General features: G+C 46.8%; 1 protein-coding gene and 1 pseudogene across 3 annotated transcripts in view; both read right to left on the bottom strand.

Moving 5' to 3' along the window:
• CPXM2 (carboxypeptidase X, M14 family member 2) overlaps positions 1–12,998 on the bottom strand; it is a gene marked incomplete at its 5' end in the record, with an annotated part of 109,555 nt that extends 96,557 nt beyond the window's left edge. For both annotated transcript variants that reach the window (XM_080913298.1, XM_080913299.1), the window contains 2 exons: positions 1,803–1,901; positions 12,695–12,998. In XM_080913298.1, the coding sequence (XP_080769424.1) occupies positions 1,803–1,901; positions 12,695–12,998 (403 nt within the window). The remainder of the gene's footprint in view (positions 1–1,802; positions 1,902–12,694) is intronic.
• An 8,534-nt stretch (positions 12,999–21,532) lies between these two features.
• On the bottom strand, positions 21,533–22,060 carry LOC308417640 (large ribosomal subunit protein eL24-like; annotated as a pseudogene). The gene has a single exon. The product of its transcript is annotated as a large ribosomal subunit protein eL24-like (transcript).
• Positions 22,061–24,587: the final 2,527 nt, after the last annotated feature.

The following is a 24,587-nucleotide window of genomic DNA, read 5'->3' as shown; positions in this document are numbered from 1 at the left end:
CCATTTTATACAGTGCAGGACCGAATGGTGCCTCTCACAGTGGGCTGGTTCTTCTCAAATCAATCACTTAATTAAAACAATTCCCTACAGACAGACCCAAGGTCAACGCAAAGAAGATAACCCCTCATTTCGACTCTCTTCCAAGGTAATATTAGGTGTGGTCAAGTTGAGGAATAAAGCTAATTGTCATAGATGCTAAAGAACCTGAGCCTCAGAATGACTTTTTAAAGACACTGTATACTCAACACAAGCTCCCAAGGGAAAAGTCTATTCACTGGGTACCTCAGTATCCACCTTCAGATGGAATAGACATTTAGCTCCATTAATGACTACAGAAGCTCATAAGAATTGATTTTTCTTTATCTTAGAGCGTGCTATTACTCAGAGCAGTGATTTCTTTGATGGCAGGCTGTTGGTTAGAAACACAGCCCCAACCCCTGTCATTGTGCCTAAGAAAACATGAAACATCCCTGGTGACAGTCACCTCTGTGATACAGCTCAGGAGTGGATATGGTAGTTGAGAGTGTGCCCTGTGCAAACCTGCAAAATGTTTTGCTAATGTTTCATCTGTTGTTATTTCTAAGCAAAAAGCCAATAATACTGGGATCTTTCATTCTGTTTTTTGCTACACAACCCTGGCCAAAGTACTGTTCTTTACTCTATATAATGGAGGAGGAGGAAGAGGAGAGGGAGGAAGGAGGAAGAGGAGAGGGAGGAAGGAGGAGGAGGAGGGGAAAGAGTGAAAGGAGGAAGGGAAAGAGGAGGAAAAAGAGGAGGGGGAGGAGGAGAGGAAGGAAGGAGGAGGGAGAAGAGGAAGGAGTGAAAGGAGGAAGGAAAGGAAGGGAAAAAGAAAGGGAAGGGGGAGGGGAGGAGGAAGGGGAAGGAGGAGGAGGGTAGTGGTAGTGATACTCACAATGCTCAGCAGGGTGCTTAGAAAGGTCAGACACTGAGCAAGGGATCCAGCTAGTACCATTTACATGTAGTAAATTGCCACTACCACTAATATTATCAGAAAAATGATCCTGAATATTAAAGTTTCGAACAGTAAAGATATTCACAGCTACAGCTGACAGGTTAGTACTCCTCTGTGAGTCTAGAACTAACTAATAACACTGAGCAGTCTTTTTCTATAATTTGGGGGTTTGGTTTCAGGTTTTGGTTTTTGTTTGTTTGTTTTTGCTTTTTAAGACAGAATCTCATAGATTCCAGTTTGTTTTCCAACTTTCTATGTTGCTGAGGATGACCTTAAATTCCTGATCCTCCTGCCTCTATTACTTTAGTGGCTGGTCTCTTAGGTACATACCATCACAGCTGGTGTATGCTGTGCTGAGATAAAACCTAAGGCTTCCTGCATGGCAGGAAATCACTCAGTCAAACTCTACACCCAGCCCACCACTGAACACACTAGGGTGAGTAATTACACAACTAAAAGTTTCATGCGGCTGCAAGATGTCAGGTCTAGTATTGCAGATTCTGGAAACAGATGACTTTATCAGTGACCCCCAGAGAATATGTGCTGGGCTGGGAGACAAGAAATACACAACCAAAGCTGTAGGCAGCTAAGAGAGCACAGTAACATGGACTTCAGGAGGGATAGTCCAAGGGAAGGAAGGGAAACCAATGCCCCCCAGGAAAGTTTGGGCTGATGAGATATCTGCTCTCCTACAGAATAGCAAAGAACAGACACAGGTCCAGACAATCACCCTACAGGGAATCTTGACCAGACAGCTATGAGAGCTGCCTGCACCCACCATGGACAGATGACAGAAGAGGGTCAGGAACCCTCCAAGACCTTCACTTACTCTCTCTGACATCCTCGTGAACCGCAGGGACACCATGGTCATCACTGGCCGCTTTCTCAAGATTCTTACTTCTTCTGCCTTTTCTGTTGCTAGTTTTACCTAAGGAGAAAAAAGAAAAGGAAAATGGTGTTACTCTGTGTATCAGAAGAGCCTGGATGTAAGAACTCACTGTCTTCTACAGAAAAATGTTCCTAGCTTTGCTCCTCAGTCCCCAGAGCCTAGAACAGTAAGGGGTCTGTGGTTAAAGAAGATGCTAGGTGCATATGGTGGTAATCACCCCTCACAGACCCATGCACAACTGCATGCTGTTACATATTGTAAGTCTACAAAGTGCTGCTGAGCCTCTTTGGGGCACTAGGAATAATAGCTGGAACTGGAGGTCAAAGCTGGACTTGAACATCAATGCTAGCATGTTCCCTATGCTGAGCTCTCATATCCAACTCTCCCAAGGCCACAGCTTATGGACCTGTGAGTGAGTCTCTTGTTCACTAACTGGGGAGTGACCTGGGAGCCTAATGTGACCCTGTTAACCTTTCAGTTTCTCCTCACATTGTCCCCTCATCTCGGTTATGACACTTGGCATAAATTGTCTCTCTCATGGACATACCCATCCCTCTACTCTCAAGTTAATTGGCCCCTTTCCATCTTTCGAGTCTCAGCATCAACTTAAACTCCCCTTCCTGATCCCCCACTTCCATCTAACCCTCCTTGGAGGGGCTCTGAAAGCATCTGCTTCTAAACAGTCTAATGCAGGGATTTGATTGAAGTGCTGAGGAAAGGGAAGGGGAAGTGAGATCCAGTCAGGGAAGGCTTAGCTAAGCAAGCCTGTCTAGCTCAGCTCATCACCTGGAGCTTTAAGAGCAGGAATGCCATACAAATTGCTCCCCACTTGGGAGGGCCTCTGAATAAAGACTGGCCAGCTCAGCGGTCGGGGTACAGGCTCCCAGAGCACAAAAGACATGTGAACCAGAGTCTAGGCTTATATCTGGGAGACATGTACACCCAGGATATCCTCAGGGCCACCAGCCTGACCTCTACGCTACTCCTTCCTCAGCCAAAGAAGGCAGCTGAGGCTGCCACACAGGAAGTTAGAGCAAGTACACAAAATGATAACTGAGACACTCAAGGTGCAAAAGACAGCTCTTGTTCCCACCTGACCATCATTATCCTGACGCCCACACATCACTAACACTACCCTATTTGTTAACAGCTAACAGGGGCAGTAGGCTCCAAAATGTATAAGACATGTTCACTGCAAGGTTCAACTCTCTGAAGACAGGAAGGGCATTTTACAGTTGGGAACATGAAAGCCTAGGTCAGTGGTTCTCAACCTTCCTAACGCTGTGACCCTTTAATACAGTTCTTCATGTAGTGGTAACCCCTAACCATAAAGTTATTTCTGTTGCTATATCATAACTCTAATGAATCCTAATGTAAATTTCTGATGTGTGACACACCTCCAGAGAGATCTTAACCGACAGGTTGAAAATTGATGGTCTAGAGTGAGGAAGAGGGCTTCTCAAGGTCGCTGGCAGACTGGAGGTAAAGTGCTAGTAACCACCTAACTCCAAGGGGCCTTCCCTGCCAGCACAAAGACCTCTTCTATAGAGCCGTCCTCCCTCCCTCACCAGAACAAGAAAGACACCATATGCTCTGTACAGATGAAAGAAGAAAGAGAAGTGGGAATAGTGTTCAGAGAAAGAGCCAAAATCAAATCAGCATCTCCATCTGGGCCGCGTGACAACACAGAATTCCTTAAAAGTAGCAAACTGCAGCCCTAATGCCGGCCACATGTTCTATTCTGGTCTGCGGTGATAAATATAATTCCTCTGGCTTAATAGAAAACTATTTTCCCCAGTGCTACACAAAGAGCTTGCAGTAGCAACCCCCTACCCAGCCCAAACTGAAAAGCCCTTTGCTTGTCTGCAGTCTCTGCTTCACCAGGAAATTCCAGGCTTCGGGGTTTTGCACTCCCCTTGAAGCGGGGAGCTGGGCGGGGCACTGGCAGTTCTTAAATGACTCTTGGTAAGAAACCCATGGCAGGAAGGAAAAGGCACCACATGACGTTCTCTTGGTAGCTCCCCGGTAATGCCATCGAAACGTCACACTCAGAAATGTATCCTGCGGTTCATGTGCGTGTGTGTTGTGGATGTCCACTTGTGTAACATGTGTGAGGGTACACACAAGGCTTGTACACATGCACGTAAATGTCAGAAGACAACTACAGTTGTTCCTCACCCACTGCCCACCTTTTATTTTCTTTCCATTTTTAAACAGCGTGCCTCACTTACCTGGAACTTGCCAAGCATGCTGAGCAACAGTGCAGCGATCCCCCTGCCTCTGCTTCTCCAGGGCTGAGATTGTTTTAACTATTATTTTAACATGACACCTGATCTGGATCTAACCTGAAGCCCCCTCCCTGAGGACCATTTTTTTGTGGTATCAGAAGGCAGAAGCAAATAGCAGTTCTGCCTGGTTATGATGCCTGTGACCAAAAAGCAACACAGCGTGGTAGACGGTCCTAAGGGAACAACAGTGGTGCACACACTTCAGTGCTAACTAACAACTCTCTAATCAAACTCAAAACCTACTCCTGCCTGGTGCATGACACCTAGCTACCTACCCGGGGCTAGGTGAAGAAGACACTGATCTAGGAGGAGAACCTACCTCCAGCACCGTATTAAACCAGCACAATCCCTAACAGCATTCTAGATATTGTCCTTATACCCACAGATTAATGTAGTTCTCACCCCTTGTCAAAGAAATTTCTCTTTGCAACAGATAAAGACTATCGCAGACAACTATGACCAATCAAAACGCAGAGAACGAGGGATTATGTGGTGACCTGTCCCAACTGATACATTACAATGTATTCCCTACCCCTAAGTTTCATGAATCATTGCAGAAAAGGAGAAAGATTTTAAGAGTCAGAGGAACATGACATTTTCTATGGTTGTGTTGCCTGGAAATATGTGAGAGACATCCATGAAGTCTTACCAAGTTGCCTGGCTAAACAAGACCTGAGCAATGACGTCAGTGGACAGGCTAACATGGAAAGGTAAACTCAAGAAGCCTCAATCGTAGACAAAAATACTATAGGTAACTAGGGAACACTCAGAGCAGGAGAGACGGCTTTCCAATAAAAATGCTTCCAACTGGTTATCCAATATCAAGTGGTCAGCCCTGAGATAAAAAACACACAGGTAACATTATACAAACAGCAGGTTACAGTTATATATTTAGGAATGTGTGTGTGTATGTGTGTGTGTCTATGTGTGTGTATGTGTGTAAATATCTATAGATACAATTAAAGAAAAAAAGCCATGAATTTGAAAGAGCAAGGGGAAGAGCATGGGAAAGGGGGTGGAGGGAAGAAAATGGAAGAGGAAATTATTTAATCATATTATAATTTCAAAAAAAATTATAAAAAAGAAGAATTTCCTGCTCCATACAGATAGGAGCAGGAAAGGGACAAGGCACAAGGAGGAGGGTGAGGCACCTGTGTCTTTTTCTAATTCTGAGGATACTCAGTGTCAGAGGAAACAGGGTGTGGACTGGAATGGATCTGAGAACCAGGTCAGCATTTAGGTGGCATGCTTGCTTCCAGTCATGGGTGACCTCGGTGGTCTGGTAGAGAGGGGATGCTGAGGGTCACCAGAGAAACAGCAATGCCACTACACTAGGGCCAGGCCCAAATCAACCCACTCAGGAATGTGCCACCCCCTTGCCCCATCCATTCTTCTCAGGTGCTGTATCTTTCATGAGAAAACAGCCTGGTGAGCTTCAATCCCCAGGGACCAGGGCACAAGGACAATGGTTCAGCTGCCATGGCAGTGACTCTGAGGTTCTCAACCTGTGGGTCATGACCTTTTCACTGGGGTTACCTAAGAGTTTTGGAAAACACTGCTACTTACATTACAATTCATAACAAGCAAGCTTACAGTTTTAAAGTAGCAATGGAATATGTTTATAGTTGGGGGTCCCCACAACATAAGGAGCTGCATTAGAGGGTTGAAACATTAGGAAGGTTGAGAACCACCACTCTATGCAGTCAACCGCCTTCCTGATTCTCAACCACAACCATGTCGAGTCCTTTGTCTTTAAGGAAGCACTAGGCAGATGGGTGCATGCAGGAGTATGTGGGCCTCTGCAGCGGGCTCTCAAGGGTATCCTGGGCACCTGCCTGCCTGGGTTTCATTCTACTGAGATCGGGCTGAAGTAAGCAAGCATGTCAGCAGGGTTATCTGGAGATGATTTTATGCAGCTTAAGGAAAAGGGCTAAGAGGAGAAAAGAGATGCCAAACCAACCCAAATGAATTGTCTGTCAGGATCTACAAGACAGACCTGGCAGGTACTCCAAGATCAGGGGGAAGGTGAAACAAAACTGTCCCCTGTCCCCCTACCCACCAGAACCTGGGAAGCCACGTTCATCTTAACCTCACACCTCAGCAGGCACTGTACTTTTGGCACAATCTTCCACTGAGGAGTCAAGGCTTGGGAAGTCACACGTGCCTATAAGGGGCGGTGTCCTGCCCTTAGCTGTCTCTGAATCCTAGCAGGCTTACCAGGGAGCACTGCCCACGCATTGCCTGGGATAGATAGAGCATCAGATCTGCAGCATCATTGCCTGGAGTAGATAGAGCATCACATCTGCAGCATCATTGCCTGGAGTAGATAGAGCATCAGATCTGCAGCATCATTGCCTGGAGTAGATAGAGCATCAGATCTGCAGCATCATTGCCTGGAGTAGATAGAGCATCAGATCTGCAGCATCATTGCCTGGAGTAGATAGAGCATCAGATCTGCAGCATCATTGCCTGGAGTAGATAGAGCATCAGATCTGCAGCATCATTGCCTGGAGTAGATAGAGCATCAGATCTGCAGCATCATTGCCTGGAGTAGATAGAGCATCAGATCTGCAGCATCATTGCCTGGAGTAGATAGAGCATCAGATCTGCAGCATCATTGCCTGGAGTAGATAGAGCATCAGATCTGCAGCATCATTGCCTGGAGTAGATAGAGCATCAGATCTGCAGCATCATTGCCTGGAGTAGATAGAGCATCAGATCTGCAGCATCATTGCCTGGAGTAGATAGAGCATCAGATCTGCAGCATCATTGCCTGGAGTAGATAGAGCATCAGATCTGCAGCATCATTGCCTGGAGTAGATAGAGCATCAGATCTGCAGCATCATTGCCTGGAGTAGATAGAGCATCAGATCTGCAGCATCATTGCCTGGAGTAGATAGAGCATCAGATCTGCAGCATCATTGCCTGGAGTAGACAGAGCATCAGATCTGCAGCATCATTGCCTGGAGTAGATAGAGCATCAGATCTGCAGCATCATTGCCTGGAGTAGATAGAGCATCAGATCTGCAGCATCAGAGGCTGATTAACACCTGGAGGTGATCTTTGCCATGTCAGCCATCCATGAGAGCTAATGAGCAGGTAGATGAGAGCCTAATCCTTCCCACAGCCAGTCACAGAGACCTAACTCTGAGGTCTCATGGCTCAAATGGCAGCTGCAAGGATAGGGACCTGAGAGGGCCTCAGAGGGAAGAGCCTGTCGCTGCTGGTAAGGCTAAGCCTACACACTCATCTTTTTAGGAATTTTAGACTAAAACTGGTTTTGTCCCTGGCATGCTGCATGATCAGCTTGGGATGTGGAAGTCACAGACGCAGAGGTAGATGGGAAAACACTATGGCTGTGGTAGACCCACAGCCACAATCTGGCTTCCTGGATCCCTGTCGGGTCTTCACCCCCTATTCGCCAGGCACAACTCTGATTTCTGGAGCCATGGACACAGGTAGAAGGAACAGACCAGCAGTAAGTTAACTTTGGCAAGCGTTCTGGAAAGAATGGCAGTGCCTCAGGAAGCAATTTTTTTTCCTAATCCATTTTTTCCCTTGGAGCTTTGCATGGAGTTTACTGAGATGAAGTACTTCAGGTTTAATACCAAAGCATATAGACCGACAGCAAGGCTTTCTTGTTCTTTAAGTGTGCTACTAATAGTCCCTGGGTTTATTAAAAAAATGTTGTACTGAAATGTTGACAAAATACACTCCTAATCTTCACACTCCAGTTTTGACCAAGATAGGGCATATTCTTCAAAGGCAGGGCTGCTTGTGCTCAACAAGAGACAGGGCAAAGCTCTACAGGAGAGCCCTTTTCACCAAGCAGAAACAGCTCACACAGAAAGGGCGTTGTTTACAAGCACATATGCCCAAATAACCACCTTTCTTTATTTCTCCTGACTGCTGGGACATAACGCATACTAAATGCAAACTGGATGATTCTGGGCAAAGATCTACAAACAGACATGACCCTCTGCACACTACACATCCCAGAGAGAGTGGCTCAGGACTGGAGTGGGGGGGGGGTCTGTGTGAGTTTGTTCAGATTCTAAAAGTGGGACACTCTAGCCTGTGGCTGGAACTATTACAAACAAGTCAGTGAGAAATCAGAATGAGAGCCTCCATATCCAAGAAAGAAAACAAAGTATCCAAATCACTCCCAGTCTTGTCTGTTTTGTTGTTTCTTTCTGCCATGGAGGTGGGAAAGACAGGTGAATTGTACAGTTGTGGTCTATCAGTTGGCTACATGTTTGTTTTTCGAGGCAGAATTTCTCTGTGTAGCTTTGGCTGCCCTGGAACTCACTCTGCAGACCAGACTGGCCTCGAACTCAGAGACTCTTGGAATACTAGAACTAAAGATATTTGTCACTGCTACCCAGCAGTTAGCTACATTCTATCTGGCAAAAGGAGGATGGCCACAATTCCAAGTCATACCAAAGTAAGCATACCCCAAATCCACTGCATGACCCATGAGGCTGACACCTTATTCTTGCTGCTGGATGGTGATCACTAAGTATTCCAACTTCAGAAACTGTAGGATTCAACCAGAAACAGCTGAATAAACCGAGTTAGAAGAAGGTTGTCAATGAGGAAGACTATTCTAGCAGTCAGTACTGTCCATCCAGTGAGTTAATGGCCTTGAGGTGGTAAGAGCCTGCCTGGGGAGGGATAAGTAGAAGCTACACAGCCACTATCTGAACCCTTGTCCTGTGACCATTTATTTCCCTAAAAGTTCTAATATTCTAGGTCAAAGTGATTCTTAAGGAAAGACCTCAGACAGACTATGACACCAGAGTCCCCTAAGGATTCCACGGTCCTCTATCTTAGTGAATCCTTACAGGCACAGTGAGTGGGCTGGCCCCTCCTACATCGGTTAGCAATCAAGACAATACCCACAGGCCAATCTGATGGAGGTGATTCTTGAGTTGAGGTTCCTTCTTCTCAGGTGTGTCAAGCTGACAACCAACCATCGCAGGAAGTGGTACACTCAGTTGGCTAAAGGAGTTCATTTTCTGTCGCTGTAAATCTCCAACCAAATAAGCCCATGCAAGGAAAACACAACTCAATTAATATGAATACAAGCTGTGTGCCTAGATTGGGCAAATCTTCTATTACACTACTCTATTCCCCAGCCATGAGATCCCTTAAACCTTGTGATTTCTCAGGCCATGTGCTTCTGCTCCATTTTCCTTTCACCTCCTCCTCTTCAGTCTTTGTCTTACAAGTGAAAATTGAGAGAAGGTTCACTTGAAGCCAACTGAGTACCCAATTCACTCCTGTCCCAGGCGGCCCCTCTTGGGGAAGCAGAATTAGCATCAAAATATAAACAGCACCAGGACAATCCACACCATTTTCCCCTTTTTGTCCAATTAAAAGGTTCTTTTCTCTCATATATAAATTGAGTACAACTATTACCATTCTACAATTTATAAAGTATAAGATACACTTAATACTCAGTCCATCAGTTCTGTCAGTTACCATCTATCCTAATTTAAGAGACATATAATTCTACACCTGACTTATATCCTGGTTTTGATTAGCCAACTTATGGAAACTGCTGATCACCTGGACAGTCCCTCTTGGGGAAGTGGATTATCAAAATACAGACAGCACCAGAGCAATCCACAACATTTTCCAAGCCAACTCCACAGATATCAGTGCATGGAATCCACAGAGCATTTCTCTGGTTGCCAAGGATCAAAGCCAAAACTCAACGCCAGACCAAATACCCCTTGTACTACCCTTCTCGGGGATCCATACAAATGCCTGCTTGGTACTCAACACACACACACACACACACACACACACACACACACGTTTCTAATATCTCCTTTACCAACTCTGACTTTTAGCTCCCAAGAGCTAAGTGAAAAAAACATTTCACTGTCTCCAAACATGATGCACATGAGCTACCCAAATCAGTTCTCTGTTTTCTGCTCTGATCCATTGCTCAATTTTGTCCTCTGTTCCCATCTCTGACCCTAGCTGGTCCTAGAGCCCAGCATGCAACAGTCATGCAGTAAACTCCAGAAGTTTACATCTAACATCTCAGAGCAGAACACCAACTTCCTTCTTCTGAGGCACATTTCTAAGGTTGGCAACCTGTTCATAAAATAGCTGGCCATATGGAAAAGTGCCTTAACAACCTTGTCATTGTAATGTACAAGCCACCACTTACTGTGGGATATAATCATCTCTCTGTGCAGTTGAAGTGCACAAATTCTGCAGAGTCCCCTAATCAAGATCATTTTGATCTAATCTAACCTAATCTCTCCCCTACTACATGCAGGCCTATGCATTTCGCACTTGAAAGTTTTGTTGAACACACACAGAGGAAGGCGGGGGAAATGGAGGAAGACAGAGAGACATTCATTTAAACTACACAATGAATGTCACCCTCGTCCTAGCTGGGGAAGCTCTAAAATGCTCCACCTGATTCATTAGGAAAACAGCTGAAACAGTGGCAAGCCAGGAAGCAGCTCCCCAAAGGCCTGTGAGCCTGATTCTGGTGTTTCAGGATGTGTCTTCCATTTGGAGACAGGTCCTGAGACAGGATCGAGGTGGCTAAGTATTCACCAGGAACAGTTAACTTCCTGTCCCATGGCCAACCTCTGTCTGTAATCCGTCTGTCCAAGAGTAGAGGACCCTTTTCTTGCAAATCAGATTATAGCTGACTTCTCCATCAGAGACCCCATTACTAGGCTGATAACCACTGATGCTCCAAGGAAGGAGACTCACCTCTGGGCTGTAATAGCTGAGCCCCAGACATGTCAGTTGGGGGCCCTGCTGAGCATGGGCTGTGACTTTCTGAGCCGTCAGGAAAGACTTGTCACTAGTAAGAGTGCCCAAATACTAAGCCAGCTTTTAATCAGGCCTAATAGTCATCACCCGTGGGAAACACTGGCCTATTCCTTCCGTTACTTATGTTCTTGACATTCCATGTTCTATGCAACTCTTAGCACACCTATGATTACTTCCTCAACATTACACAGTTCTGTGAGATTCTTAGAGGGGAGGCCTGTCTGTCTTACGTTCTCTATCCCCAGAGCTTCAGTGCCTAACACTTAGTGCTGAGCAGATACTTAGAAACCATGTGTAGTGTGAACAAAGAGCTCCCATGCAGCAAGCACATCTCCAAGTTCAGGGCACATGAAAGGATGCTACAAAAGGCGTTGGCAGCATCAGACACAGTAAAATACAATGGCAGACACCCTTCTTTCTCTCTGCAGGTGAAGCAGCTGAGGCTCAAAAAGTAGAACTCAAATTCCAGGTCCCAAAATGGTAACCCCAAGACCTGGCTGGTAAGGCAGGCTTTCAATTCTCCCAGGAAGAACAATGACAGAGTACATTACCTCCCTGGTTTGAGCTAAAGGCTGCTCATCTGTAACATAACAAGGGTAGCCATCTGCCAGAGTCAGGGAGAGAACTAAATGAGATCAGGGGACATTACCAAAACCAGCATCTCATCCCACCCCTTCATACCGAGCCACGAGCCACGGCAGCTTTTCTACATCTTAATCCCCATCATCCCTGAGAAAAAGAAGGGGAAGTCTCTGTGGTTCTATTTGGGTTTGCCAAACCTTCAGAACTGTCAATGGCAGATGGCAGGGACTCAGCCATATACAAAGGTGGTACTCAAATGGGGCTCAAGAGTGTCTGTGTCTTCCCTTGCCACTCTGCCTGGTGACTTTAATATCCGTCAAACCAAATGAAAGCCACTTCTGAGCCCAGAGCTCTGTGACCTGGCACTGGTTTCCTTCGGGTGAAGACACTGCAAGGCCATAGAATTTAGTCACTGTCCTGCTGGCATCCCATAGTTCCTGCACTGAGCAATCACTATCTTAGACAGTTAACAGAAACTCCGCCTCACGGTTTGCCATAAAGGCTGGGCCAGGAGAAAGTGAGGATGGATTTGAGATTGGCCCAAAGGGATGGAGTGAGCAACCCAGGCCGCCAGGCACTTGGAGTTTTCCAGGGCTCCTGTAGCCTGCCCTTTCCAAAAAGGCAGAATCTTGGCTGCTACAGGGACCAAGAGTGATCCAAAGTCTGCAGCTGGGACGGTGCCATACTGTGCATAGTGGGTTTAAAGGGCCCACTGACAGGGGATGCAGGGAGCTGAGAAGGGGCACTGCCTGAAAAAAGGTCACTGACTGAACCTTACCAAGGCCATTGGCCAAATGACACCAGCCAGTCACGTGCCCATTGATAAAATCAGTCTGAAGGAAACACCTCTGAAGACTGAAGACATAAGGAGAGCAGGAAGAAGCAACAGATGCCTCTTTTGCCTGTGTCTGCGGAGCATCAATCCTGGGACACCCGACCTCTCCCCAGGAAGCTTCCCAGAGATCACTATTCTGTTTCTGCCTGAGGGGGCAGACAGAGAAAGCTGACTTAGCTCAGATCCAGTCTCTAGTGAGTAGCACCGGCACCACAGGACTTTGGCTGGGCTCACTCAAGAAAACATACTGGACGCCAGGTGTCTCCTGGAGTGTCCGGATCGCGGGCGCCCCCTCGGGCTGCCAGATGCAAAAAGGTTACCTGGTAGAGGAGTCTCTGCAACTAATTTCTCCTTCTTGGGAGCCTTCTTGGCCTTGATGGCCTTCTTGAGCGTCCTGGGCCCCTGCTGGTGCGGCTCCTGCTGTTCCTGCTCCTCCACCCTAAGGTCCTCCTGCAGTGAAGGCGAGAAGAGCTCCGGCTCAGGCTCTGGGTCCGGATGCCTCCAGAGCTCCTGGCTGTAATAGTCGGGCTCCTCGAAGGCTGCGCCCTGGGCTCTGACTCCAGCCAGGGCCACCGCCACAAGTGCCAAGGCCAGCGCTGAGAAGGCGGTCCCCAGACGGGCCATACCCGTTCTGCCCCGCATCCCCGGCTGGGTCGGGTCCCCGGGAGCGGCAGGCGGGCTACAGTTGATGGCTATGGCCCGGGACAGGGGCGTGGATGCTGCAGCGGGTGCAGATGGTGGGTGGGACAGGCCGGACGGGCGGGGCTGGGCCGGAGTTGGGCGGGCAGGGGCGCGCCCAGGAGAGGCTAGACGCCCGCAGACCTGCCCTCCCTCCTACACGACAGGGCCTCTCAGGCAGGTGTCAGAGGACACTAGAAGACTGTCACCAGTCTTCCTTGTATTTCTAAGAGGCCAGTGTTTTGTCCTACTGGGGATCCCTGCTGCCTACCCTCCGGAGTGTGGTTCTAGAGAGATTGGAGCCAGCCAGCTGAAGACTGCTATCTCATAAGTTACAAGAGGGCATTTGTCTCTTCCAAGAATCAGGTTTCTCTGAAGAACCCTGGTGTCACTTCCCTTTGATAAAGTGCCTCCCACCTTTACCCAACATGCCTTAGTTTTTTAGGGTTTTTTGTTTTTGTTTTTGTTTGTTTGTTTGTTTGTTCTCTCCCCCCCCCCTTAGGAGTGGAAGGAAGCCAGTGACCCCAGTTTCTCTCTGGGCTGGGAAGCTGGGGGGTTCAGGCTTTACACCAATATTCTATGGCTCCTCTAACATATTGAGACAGGTTTAAAATGAGACTTGCTGAGTCACAGGTTAAGTGTCTGAAGCAGCAGCACCAGACTGTGTGTCAAGGTGTGTGCGGTGGTGGCTGAGAGCTGGGGGCGGGGCCGACTTTCATATCCACTCAGTGTATCCCTAAACTCGGGTCCTAGCAGTGGTACACATGGGGTTCCATGTATTTCTTGGCTTTTAGCTGCTACTGCTTTGCAACTTGCTCTGTGTGCTTTCTAGGGCCTGCATCAGGTCTTTGCATGGTGCCCAGAGTCAGAATTCACAGGTCAGATCCAAGCTGTACCTGCAAACCACCCTACTTTTTCTGTCTCCATCGGGAGCATATACTCCACTTTTAAGAGCTTGTAGGATTAGAGGAGGCTCTGAGGTGATCGGGAACGGGTCCCAGCTGTCATCAGTCTACTCTGTACGTTTAATTCACAGGCTCTAAAGATTCAGTAGAGTTGCCGCCAGGAGGTCAGAGTGCCTGCCACTCACAAAGACAAATGGCCCTTAAGTCTGTCAGTCTGTCCCTGGGGGCCTGGAATATAATCCAAGGATGCCTCTAAGATGAACCCAGGCACTGGGATAAGGCTTCCACATTTACCTAGGAGAGGGAATCACAGACCTGAGGCCCCCAATGTCAGGGGTTAGCCAGCTCAGTTGTTCCTCTTAGCCTCATTCTTCCCATGCCAGCCACCCAGCCAACCATTTGGATTGCAGTTTTAGGAACTCCCAGGTGGAAGGGTATTGCAAAAGAAAATCACAGCCGACACAGGGTCCATGGTGGATGGCTAGAGGGCCTTGGATCTAGTTGTCAAACCCAGCATACTTGAAAATCAAGATCCAGAAGAGCTCTCCAGAGTGGAAGAAAGTATCTCTTCTCCCCTAGATTTACAAGAAAGCATTGGTTTGGATCCCATCCACTGTTCTCTGTGTGTGTCCCCTGAGCTTACTCATAGGGGTTGAAGTCCCAGGGATCTGTGTGGCACAGAGAAGAGAGGCTTCACCGGCAAGACACACTCCTTAAGTCCCAACTTACTAGATGAAGACTAGGAAGAGATCCACTTAGAGTACTAGCAAAAAGGGCCATGTGTAGGTTATCCAGTCCAGGTAATGCCAATGTAGACAGACACCAGCCTCATACAGACTTGGAATCCTCCTAAACACTAGGTTCAAGTGCTTTTCACATGATTCTGATGGATGTGAACTTTCACACTGCCCTCCATTTGAAGTCTACAGAATGGCTGAGGACAAAGTCACCCTCAGTCATGTGGCAAACTGGTAATGCTCCAGGTACAATCTGCTCGAGCCAGTAGTTAAGAGTATAGTAAAACTTGGTAACCTGAATCTCTAAGTGCTGGAACCATTTTATATCTTCCCTTGACAACTACAAGGTCAACAATGGAGTGTGCACCTGCCCTGCCTTGTCCAGGGAGCTTCTGGAGAATGTCCCCCTTTGAATGTACATCTCTCCAAATGCCTGGAATCGGGAAGTGAGCCCAGTTCTCTTAGCTTTCACGGCTAATGTTTGCTTGTTTGTTTTCCCCGGAGAGATGCATAATTAGAGCAAGCAGGACAAACAGAACAGAGACAGTTTGGTCAGAGCCAGCTCTCCAGAGTGACAGCCCGCAGCACATCACTCCTTGCTTCCCCCTTCTCTGGGGACACTCACTTGGAAATCTGTGCCATTCGGTCAAGGGTCACAAAATACAGAGAGGAGAGTGAAGCTGAGTTTATTATTTTTGCCTCCAAACCTCTTCTTGCCTTTCAGTGCCTGCCTGTCTGCAGGGGAGGTCTCTGCCAAGATGCCTTCTCGGCTGCCCTAATGACGTCTCTCCTTTCATCCATATGACAGCTATCAGAAAGGTCCATGCACGTACATTTTTCTCTTCAGTTTTTATTTGTTTGTTTGCTTGCTTTGATGGGTTTTGCTGTGGTGGTAGGATTTATTTAATTGGTTGGGTTTTGTTTGTCTTGTTTTATTTGAGGCAGGGTCTTGTGCATCCCAGGCTGGTCTTCAACTCAACATTTCCAAGGATGACCTTGAACTTTTGATCCTCTTGCTTCTAACTTCCAAGTGTTGGGATTGTGGGCCCATATAACAAAGCTCAGTTCTGTGCAATGTTGGAGACTCAGGGTTTCATGAATGCATGCAAGCACTCTACCAAGTGAGCTACATCTGAGCCCTGGCATTATTCCTTAACTGACCTCTTCCTCTGCTCCTGCCCCTCCTCCCTTCGAGACTCATTCAGAGACCTTTGCCCGGTCACTGCAGCTTTCCCTTACATGGTCTCCCTGATTCCAGCTCTCTGACCTGCAGGACATTGTGCACTTGAGGCTTCTGCCTTCTCTCCAAGTCGATTGCCACTCCCCTAGTGAAGACCCCACACAAGTTCAGTCCATCCAAATGAGATCTCGGGTTCACTGCGCTTTAAGTATTCCTCTCCACTCCCACCCGGTGACCACAGTAAGGTGCATTGTTTGTAGCCTCTGGCACAGCTTTATAAGCTCCTCAGAAACTAGTGGTTTTGATAATCTACTGATTTTACATCCTCTACAGAAACAAAGAGAGCACAAGAGAGACAGTAAGATGACTAAACTTGGCGAAGGTCTTTCAGAGCACCAGCCAGAGAGTGTTTTTCTCTGAAACCGTTTTTGCTCTTAACCTAATAATGTGTCTGTCTAACTTCAGTCTGAGACCCCAACAAAGGGCTGGGAGCATCTCTCCAGAGGATCATAGGGGCTTGATAAAATATGGGTTCATCTTGGATGATAGCCTTGCAATAAAACCAGGCTTTCCAGTTTGGGGGGCAGCTACTAAACAGGAGAAGCAAAATGGCAGTTTGGATCCCTCCTGTTTTCTGAGCTTGCCACAGGCTCGTTGTTTGCTTTATTCAAGAATCTATTGCTGTTCTTCTGTTAAGTAAGGTAAGCCAATGTTTGTCTGTTCATCCATCTCTGAGACTTAGAATGCTGTTAAGCCAATTTCTGTTATACAACATAAATCTGTACTTGTCAAATAATCCTCAAACACCTTACACAGCTAATAATTGTTCAAATATTTATGAGCTCCACAGAGGAGATTTATGTTAAGCTGCCTGACAAGGAACAAGAGGCTGCGCAGTTCCTGGGAACATTCTGTTGAAACAAATATTGTCAAGACATCAATACGTTCATAGCAATTTTTTTCGTAATGGACTCTCACACCTGCTCATTTCCCTAATTATCCCTGTGACTGTTACTCTTTTAGAATTTTTTTTTGAAGGATCAGTAATTTGAAAAATTAGCTGCTATATAAAGAAAAATACGTACTCGGGCACAGCCCACTTCTAAAAATACAGTCTGGAGATGGATGCTCAGGGAGAAAGATACTGAGTTGTTATGGCAACTATGATTATAATTACAAAGCCGGAGGGCTTCTCCTGTTCATTACTATGTTGAGATGTGGTGATTTAAATGGCATTGTCCTTTGTACTGTCTCAATCCCATTACTACATAATTATCCATTTCATATTTAATCTTCAACATGTTTGTTCTTATCTCTATACCCTGTAGATCTGGCATCTTTTAATGTCTTATTCTTAGTTCATGGGTCCCCTTGGAACCCTGCTCTTTCCCTACTCTGTGATTTCATTTTCAGTTTGACCTTTGGGGATGCATGCTTGGGCATGTGCAATTCTGTTTGTAAATAACAAGATACTGCAGTGAAAAGCACCCCAGTGGACACCTGGGGAGATGCTGGACTCTGAAAAGTCAGAGCCTATAGAGCATTCTCTGAGATCCAGCATCTTTGGATCACCTAATGTGCTGTACGAGTTACTTCTTTGCTCACCACTGGGACATAATAGCTTTCAAAGCAACTTATAAGAGAGGATTTGCTAGGCTCATAGTTTGAGGGGAGACAGTCCATTATGGGAGGAAACATGTAGATTTGTCCATACTGACTGGAACAGGTGGCAGCTCGAATCTCAGAAGAAAAGGAAGTAGAAATCAGACAAGAAGTAGGGACGCCTGTAAAACTTTAAGATCCACTTCCAGTGACCACTTCCTCCAGTGAGGTTCCACACCTTCCTCAGACATCGCCACCAACTGGAAAGTGATCCTATGGGGGACATTTCACATTCAAATCATAATTAGCCCCAACCAATTACTATATAAAGAAAATTCATTTTTTTATTTCATAATTCTATGATTACTTCTAGGTCATAGGGTAAAACACAGATGAGCAAGCAAATGCAAAATCATTAAACGGTTGTAAAATGTCCTTTGCCAGCATCTATGACATACTGATAGACAGACAAACAGGCAAGCAGATTGAATCTCAAACTGTACTTACCTGAGGGCATGACACCAAAAGGAGAGATACTATAGCTGATTTCATCCAATTGAATTTTTCTACTGTGGTAGTCAGTGTTAATTGCCAACTCGACAGATTCTAGAATCACCTGGGAGACAGCCCTCTGGCATGGTCAGGAAGGTGTCACGATTAACTTCAGTAGAAAGATCTTCCCCCATCATAGAAGATGCCATTCCCTGACTGGCACCTGCTCTGTATAAATGGGAAAAGAAGATGAACAGCAGCAGCAGCAGCGCTCAGCCCTTTCTGCTTCAGGACTGCTCATGGGATGATCCCTGCTGCTTCAAGCTCCTGCTGCCAGGATACACTGTACCCTCCAACTGTGTGGTCCCTCCTCTGGATTGCTGTTGTCAGAGTATTGTATCACAACAGCGATAAAAGAAGCTAAGACAAAACCCTTCAGGAAACTCAGTATTCTTCCTTCACAGCTAGACTCCGCCCATAACTTATCATCACACTGAGCCCCAGCTTGCTTAGACTGGAGTTCCTTAGAGAAGCCTGGGGCCCAGTGTTTTCTTGCACCTAACCACATTCACTTCTCCTTTCAAGTGCAAATGATAGCAAGTTTATCTGGTGATAAACATGGTCACATCCAGTGATAAACAGTCACTAAAAAAATTCATTTCTGGGATTGAAGAGAAGGCTCAGCAGTTAAGAGCACTCTTTCAGAGGTCCTGAGTTCAATTCCCAATAACCACTTGGTGTCTCACAACCATCTGTAATGGGATCTGATGCCCTCTTCTGGGTTTTCTAAAGAGAGAGGCAGTGTACTCATATACACAAAATAAATTTAAAAAATTTAAATCCATTTCTATATATAAGAAGGTTAAGCTCAGGATCTGTACATACATTTTCTCCTTGCTGCCATGAAGTGCCCGGCCTGACAAGAGCAACTTAGGAGAGAAAGGGTTTACTGTGCACACAGCTTGAGGGGAAAGTCATCATTGCAGAGAAGCTAATGAAGGGTGGAGTTTGAGGTTAAGGCAGGTGGTCAGAGTGCAGCAGGTCAGAAGAGAGAGCGATGAGTGTTGGTTCTCAGCCCACTTTTCCTTTCTATGTAGTTCAAGACCCCAAGGTCCCCTGCAGTTAGAGGGGGTCCTTTCCCCTCAACTAACCCAATGTAGAAATCTGCCACAGATACCTCTCACAGACTGAAGCATGTATCCACAGTAACACAAAGTCCCTTCACATTGACCTTATCAGGCATCGCAAGGCCTAAGACCCACACTTTGGACAGGCAACCACAACTGGCGCCTGTTCCCTCCGCCTGAGTGTAATTCTCAACCTTTGCAAACCGAAGTTTCCAAACTGCAGTGCATGGGACAGAAAGCCCTTTGTCTGTCCTGTTTCCAGGAAGGTATTAAATGTGGGAGTATATAGATCTTTCACCTTAATAAATAGGCAGCTTCCATATGGAGAATCAGATGTGGAGTCAGATGCCCAGCGAGGGGAGTGGCCAGATGAGGGCCTGACACCCCGGGCAGGCCAGCAGGCTCCGCACTAGCCTGGAGCAGGCATGACTGCAATTCCAGCCTTGGTTTACACAGCTGCAAAGTGGAACAATCCTATCTAAGTGCATAGGGAATTTGGGTGAGAATTTAGTGAAATATGCATAAAATATCTTGTATAACTCTTAGAATCAAGTGTCCAAGCCTCCATGTTTAGGTCTGTTGAACTCAACAGGTGCTCAATTTAAAAATATTATACATTTTTTAAAAACCTATATACTGATTGTGGCAAATTCTGGACCACCCCTCTGAGTGTCCTTCATAGAGATCTGGGAGAGCCACCTCTGCTGACCCGTTTGCATCCCCAAGATGTCCCTCTCCATGTTAGTTCAATCTGCTTGGGAACAGGAAAGGACCTGCCCTTCTCATGACCTGAGCATGATCTTTCCTCAACCCAGAATGACAGAGGCCAAAGTTAGGGTTTCGGGGGCTCTGCCATGTTCCCACTTGGTGTGGCTACTTGACATGTACAATGGAACTCTTTCTCAAGGAAGCAACAATTAGAGACAGACCTACTCATGTTTCAATCAGCCAAGAGGGATTAATTAAGCAAGTTACCAAGCTGGTATAGGGAATGGCATAAATCACAGTTTACCAGAAGGCCATTAGCCTCTGATGTGCATTTGCCTGAATAAGAGTTGTGTGTCTCCCAGGAGATTTTACAGGGTCCCAGGATGTGTGATTGAGTCTTACCTAAGTAGATACATATCTTAGTGTTTTCTCTCTCCCTCTCCCTTCCTCCCTATCCCCTCTCCATCCTCCCTCCCTTCCTCCCCCGCTCAGGAGATACACTGAAAATGGTAGGTGAGAACAGGCTAGCAACAGTTAAAATCAGTATGCACTAGCTTCTTTCCCAATGAAACCTCCCAGTTATTAGTCACATAAATAAAACCTCTTTCATCTCTCAGGCCTCAATGTCAGCATCTTTTCCTCGGGGATCCCTTTTTAGAAAGTTCTGTCTGGAGACATCCCTCATTCCCTAGCTCTGTGTCTTGTTCTTTCCCTCTGGGGACCCCAGCACTGTTATTCTCCTCTGGTTCCTGTGACTGGAATAAGAGACAGCCGACAGAGAGTGGGCTTTATTGATAGCCTCATCCAAGAAAGAAAGAATAATAGCTTCCCCTTAGTTGGCTTGGGCTGCCCTCAGCATTATATTTCCTGTAGAAAAAAATATCTTGTGTGTTGGATGGATAGATCACCTGTCAATTAAAAAGCCTATGCCCTATGGCATTGGCAAGAAATAGGAGGTGGGACATCTGGGAGGCAGAAAGGATTATGGGAAAGTGCCAGGCATAAGAGATCTGTCTGAGAAGATGTGAGGAGGAAGGAGCATGGAACCTAAGCACTCATAACCAGCCACGTGGCAAAATGTAGGTTAAAATAATTGGGTTGTTTTAATTATGAGCTAGTCAGAGAAGAGTCTAGCTCTACGGCCAAAGTATTTGTAAATGTATTTTGAGTCTGAGTCTTATTTCTGAGAACATGGGCTGGCAGGAAGAACTAGACTAGACGTTGTACAGAGATGCTTCTTCCTATAGCAGCAACAGTCCTTGCAGAGGTGTGCTGGCCAAGAATAAGCAGCTGAGTACTCAGCTCTAAACAGGATGTCTATATCAAACCTCACCACCAAGGCCCAGGGAACATCACGGAAGAGGAGGCAGAAAGAACGTAAAAGCAGAGACCCAACCCTACCCTTCTCTACTCCGAGCTGTCCGCAATGAATTGGAGGCCTGGCCAACAGCACCCGCTACGTAACCCTAGCCATTTTGTCTGAAGTTTCTGGCATCCCACTGTCTCCCTTCCTGTGGGACCTCATTCAGCCCCGTTGGGCACCTGCTGGGAGGCAAACTCCCTGGTAGGACTCTTCCCTGTAGGCCTCTCCTCTTGCATCCCAACAGCTGTGCCCTGATGTAGAAGCAAGGTTGTGCCTTGTGGTCACCTCAGATTTTCTCTCCTACATTCTTTGTGTGTGTGTGTGTGTGTGTGTGTGTGTGTGTGTGTGTGTGTGTGTGTGTGAGAGTTAAAGACAGATCTTTATTTTAAACTCTGATCTACCAAATTGGCGTTTCCCACCAACTCTGAGACCGGAGACCTTCACAGGCTTCACAATCGTTTGTTTGGGGGCTGCCTTTGTGGAGGCCTTGGCAGCAGCCATTGTTGTCTTCTTTGATGCCTGCTTAGCCATTTTTGCTTCTTTGGCAGCCCTGATAGCCTGCTCTCGCTGAGCTTTCCTGACTTCTGGTTTCTGATTCCTCTTGGCCTTTATATCAGCAAGAGATGCACCAGTCAGTGATGGCTCGTTGCATTGACTGCACTGCGGGTTTTTTTTTTTTTTTTTTTTTTTTTGAATTTCTTCCGACTGTCCTTTCTTGTGTTTTCTTCTGGAGAGGACAGTCCAGTTTATCTGCTAAGGATTCCTTTTGGAAAGGAATGCAGACTCACATTTGGCATTAAGAAACTGGAAAACCTTCCCGTCGGTCCTGGCATAGCGCCGCCCGTGTCCCGAGTAGATCTTGTAGCCGCTAAAACTGCACAGCTCGACCTTCATGGTGATCGATGTCAGCCTGCTGAGGAAAAGATGAAGATCTGTCCCACATTCCACTCTCTGGATTTGCTAAAACTCAAGGAAACCCATCCTCCTCTCCCTCCCACTCTGAACTGCCACATCTACACTTCTGTTCTGGACCTAGGGCAAAAAGAACGCCACAGGTAGATCACGTGCTAACCTCACTGTTGAACCTTAAAAGGCTCTGTTTCCGAGTCTATAAAGTGGGCTCTTCCTGGCCACCCAGCATCACAAACTAGAAGCCTGACACAGATGCCAGGCAGATGCCATGGCCCCCTCTCATTTCTTTCCCTGGAACACATTTTGTCTTCCAGCCACAGGATCCTAAAAGGTCTACCAAGCCACTGCCCCCAAAGACTCCCGCAGCTGTGAGCCGGACCTCAGCAGCTCCAATGGGCCTGTGTACAAGATACCGGAGTAAAGCTGAGATTAAATCCAGAAGCCACACCACCTTATAAATATTAAACTGCAAATCCCTGACTGTGGAACACCAAACCAACAAAGCATCCATAAATAACGACTCCATCCCGTCTTGCGTACCCCCCCCCCCAGTGCCCCTAAAATCGGTTCCAAAACATTTGAAAGCCTTTCAAAGATAAGAAATCTATAGAGAAAAATCTCTCAGGTTTCCTCAGGATTGAAACCACTCCTGGGAATTTTCTCTCTGTGTAGCAGGGGGCTGGGGGGGGGGGTGACCCCACCCAGTGGTGCACAAAAAAAAAAACTACAGGCAAGATAAGCTCCTGTCTTTCTCTAGGTGAAATTTTCAATAGCCCTACAGCTCCCCGGGTACCCACTACCCACATGGAGTTCATTTCTCAGTCTCCAACATAATGAACTCCATGTGAGGGGTCTTTGGAGGAAGCTCAGAGTGGGGCACGTGAGTGTTTTCTAGACAGTTCTGGTAGTTTGGAGAGCTGGCTCTTCTGTGAAAGAGTGTTCAGGTAGGCGAGGGTAGAGATGCCTGTTCCTGCTGCCAAAATGATCTGCTAACATAATTAACACGCTGCTGAAAGGGGAGAAGATCATTCAGATCACAGTGACTATTTTTAAAAGCCCGCTAATGGAGAACTCTTTGCCTTTCAACCACACAGCTTTCTGTAATTGGAAGCAAGACTATTATTCAAGGCATATTGTACTTTTTTTCCTCAAATTTCTATGCTTTAATCTGATGCTATCATGGAAACACATTTACTTGGGGTCCGATGGCACTTAAAGAGCCCAGCACCCTGGAAGGAACAGACTGATGCTCTGTGTCCTACAGTGCCCTTCCCTTCCCACACCAGAGGGGGAGATGATGTCACCACCAGAGACCCCCTCCTCCCATTCCCAAGGCCCACCCTGCCCCTGCTGGGGATAGCCTAGGCAGGTGGCCCCTCCTGTGGAGCTTTCTCTTGGGGACTGACTGTGTGGTCTCAGAGTGTGTTACCATCTGTGATGACTAATGTTGATTGCCAGTTTGGCAAGATCTAGAATCACAGAAGGGTACCAGAATATGGGCACTGTCTGTGAGGGCTTTTCTAAACGGAGCTAATTAATGTGAGAAGACCAACCACTGGGCATGAGGATATGGTATCAGTCCTTGTGGAGCTTGCATCCTAGTGGGAACAGTGCTTCTAACTGAAGAAGCCAAGATACCTATGATATATAGTCTGCTGTTGATACATCTTCTTAAAAGAAAAATGAAAGAGAGGGACCAAGATTGGGGGAGGAAAAAAGGAAAGGAAAGGAGAGAAGAGAGAAGGGGGGGGGGAAGAGGGGAAACTGGGTGGTAGGGAGAAAAAGAGGAAGGGAACATTCAGTGGAGAGGAGTAGGATTTGGAATCATAGCTGGAATTTGGGTGGGAGGTAGAAATGCAGGTGGGCGGGTCTGATGGCTGTTCTGCTATCCAGATAAGTAGCAGTGGGTGCAGAGACCATGGAGAAGGAGAGAGGGGATGAATTCAAGCCAGCGGTCATGGGTGGAGTCAGAGGACTTGTTGGTGTCACTCTAAGCAGAGAAGGGATTGTGGAACTGGATTTCTGCTGGAGGAAGAGTGGGAAGCAAAAAGGTGAGGTCAGAGCCTGAGCGGTAGCTATTGACAAAAGGTTCTAGATCAAGCACAGAAAGCATCTTGTTTGCAGATGAGCCAGGTCACCTGCTGATTGTTCCACATATATGCACTCAGCAAACACTGGCTGTTGGCAGTCCTGGGGAACCTGGGAGCAGGAACAACCCCACAGCCGGACAGAGAGCACAGAGTCACAGATGGAGACCACTTTCTAGGAAGTCAAAGGGATGCTAGGTCCAAGGGATACTGATAAGGAGAAGGGTCACCTGGTCCTTCTTGTTAGGGTACCAGGAACTGCTCCTCAAGGGCCAAGCAATGAGGCAGAGTTGGGCAGCATCTGTCCATGAGTTCTGAACTTCTTGAGAGCTATGGTGACGTGAGAGCAAAGCAAACTTAGGAACCATCATGTAGAATATTCCACATGGTGGTTTGTGTGTGTGATAATCCACTGAAATTCA

Source organism: Micromys minutus (assembly GCF_963924665.1).
Source record: "Micromys minutus genome assembly, chromosome: 2".
Lineage (NCBI taxonomy): Eukaryota > Metazoa > Chordata > Mammalia > Rodentia > Muridae > Micromys > Micromys minutus.
The sequence above is the reverse complement of the archived record's forward strand: the minus strand, read 5'-3'. Positions and strand labels throughout refer to the sequence as shown.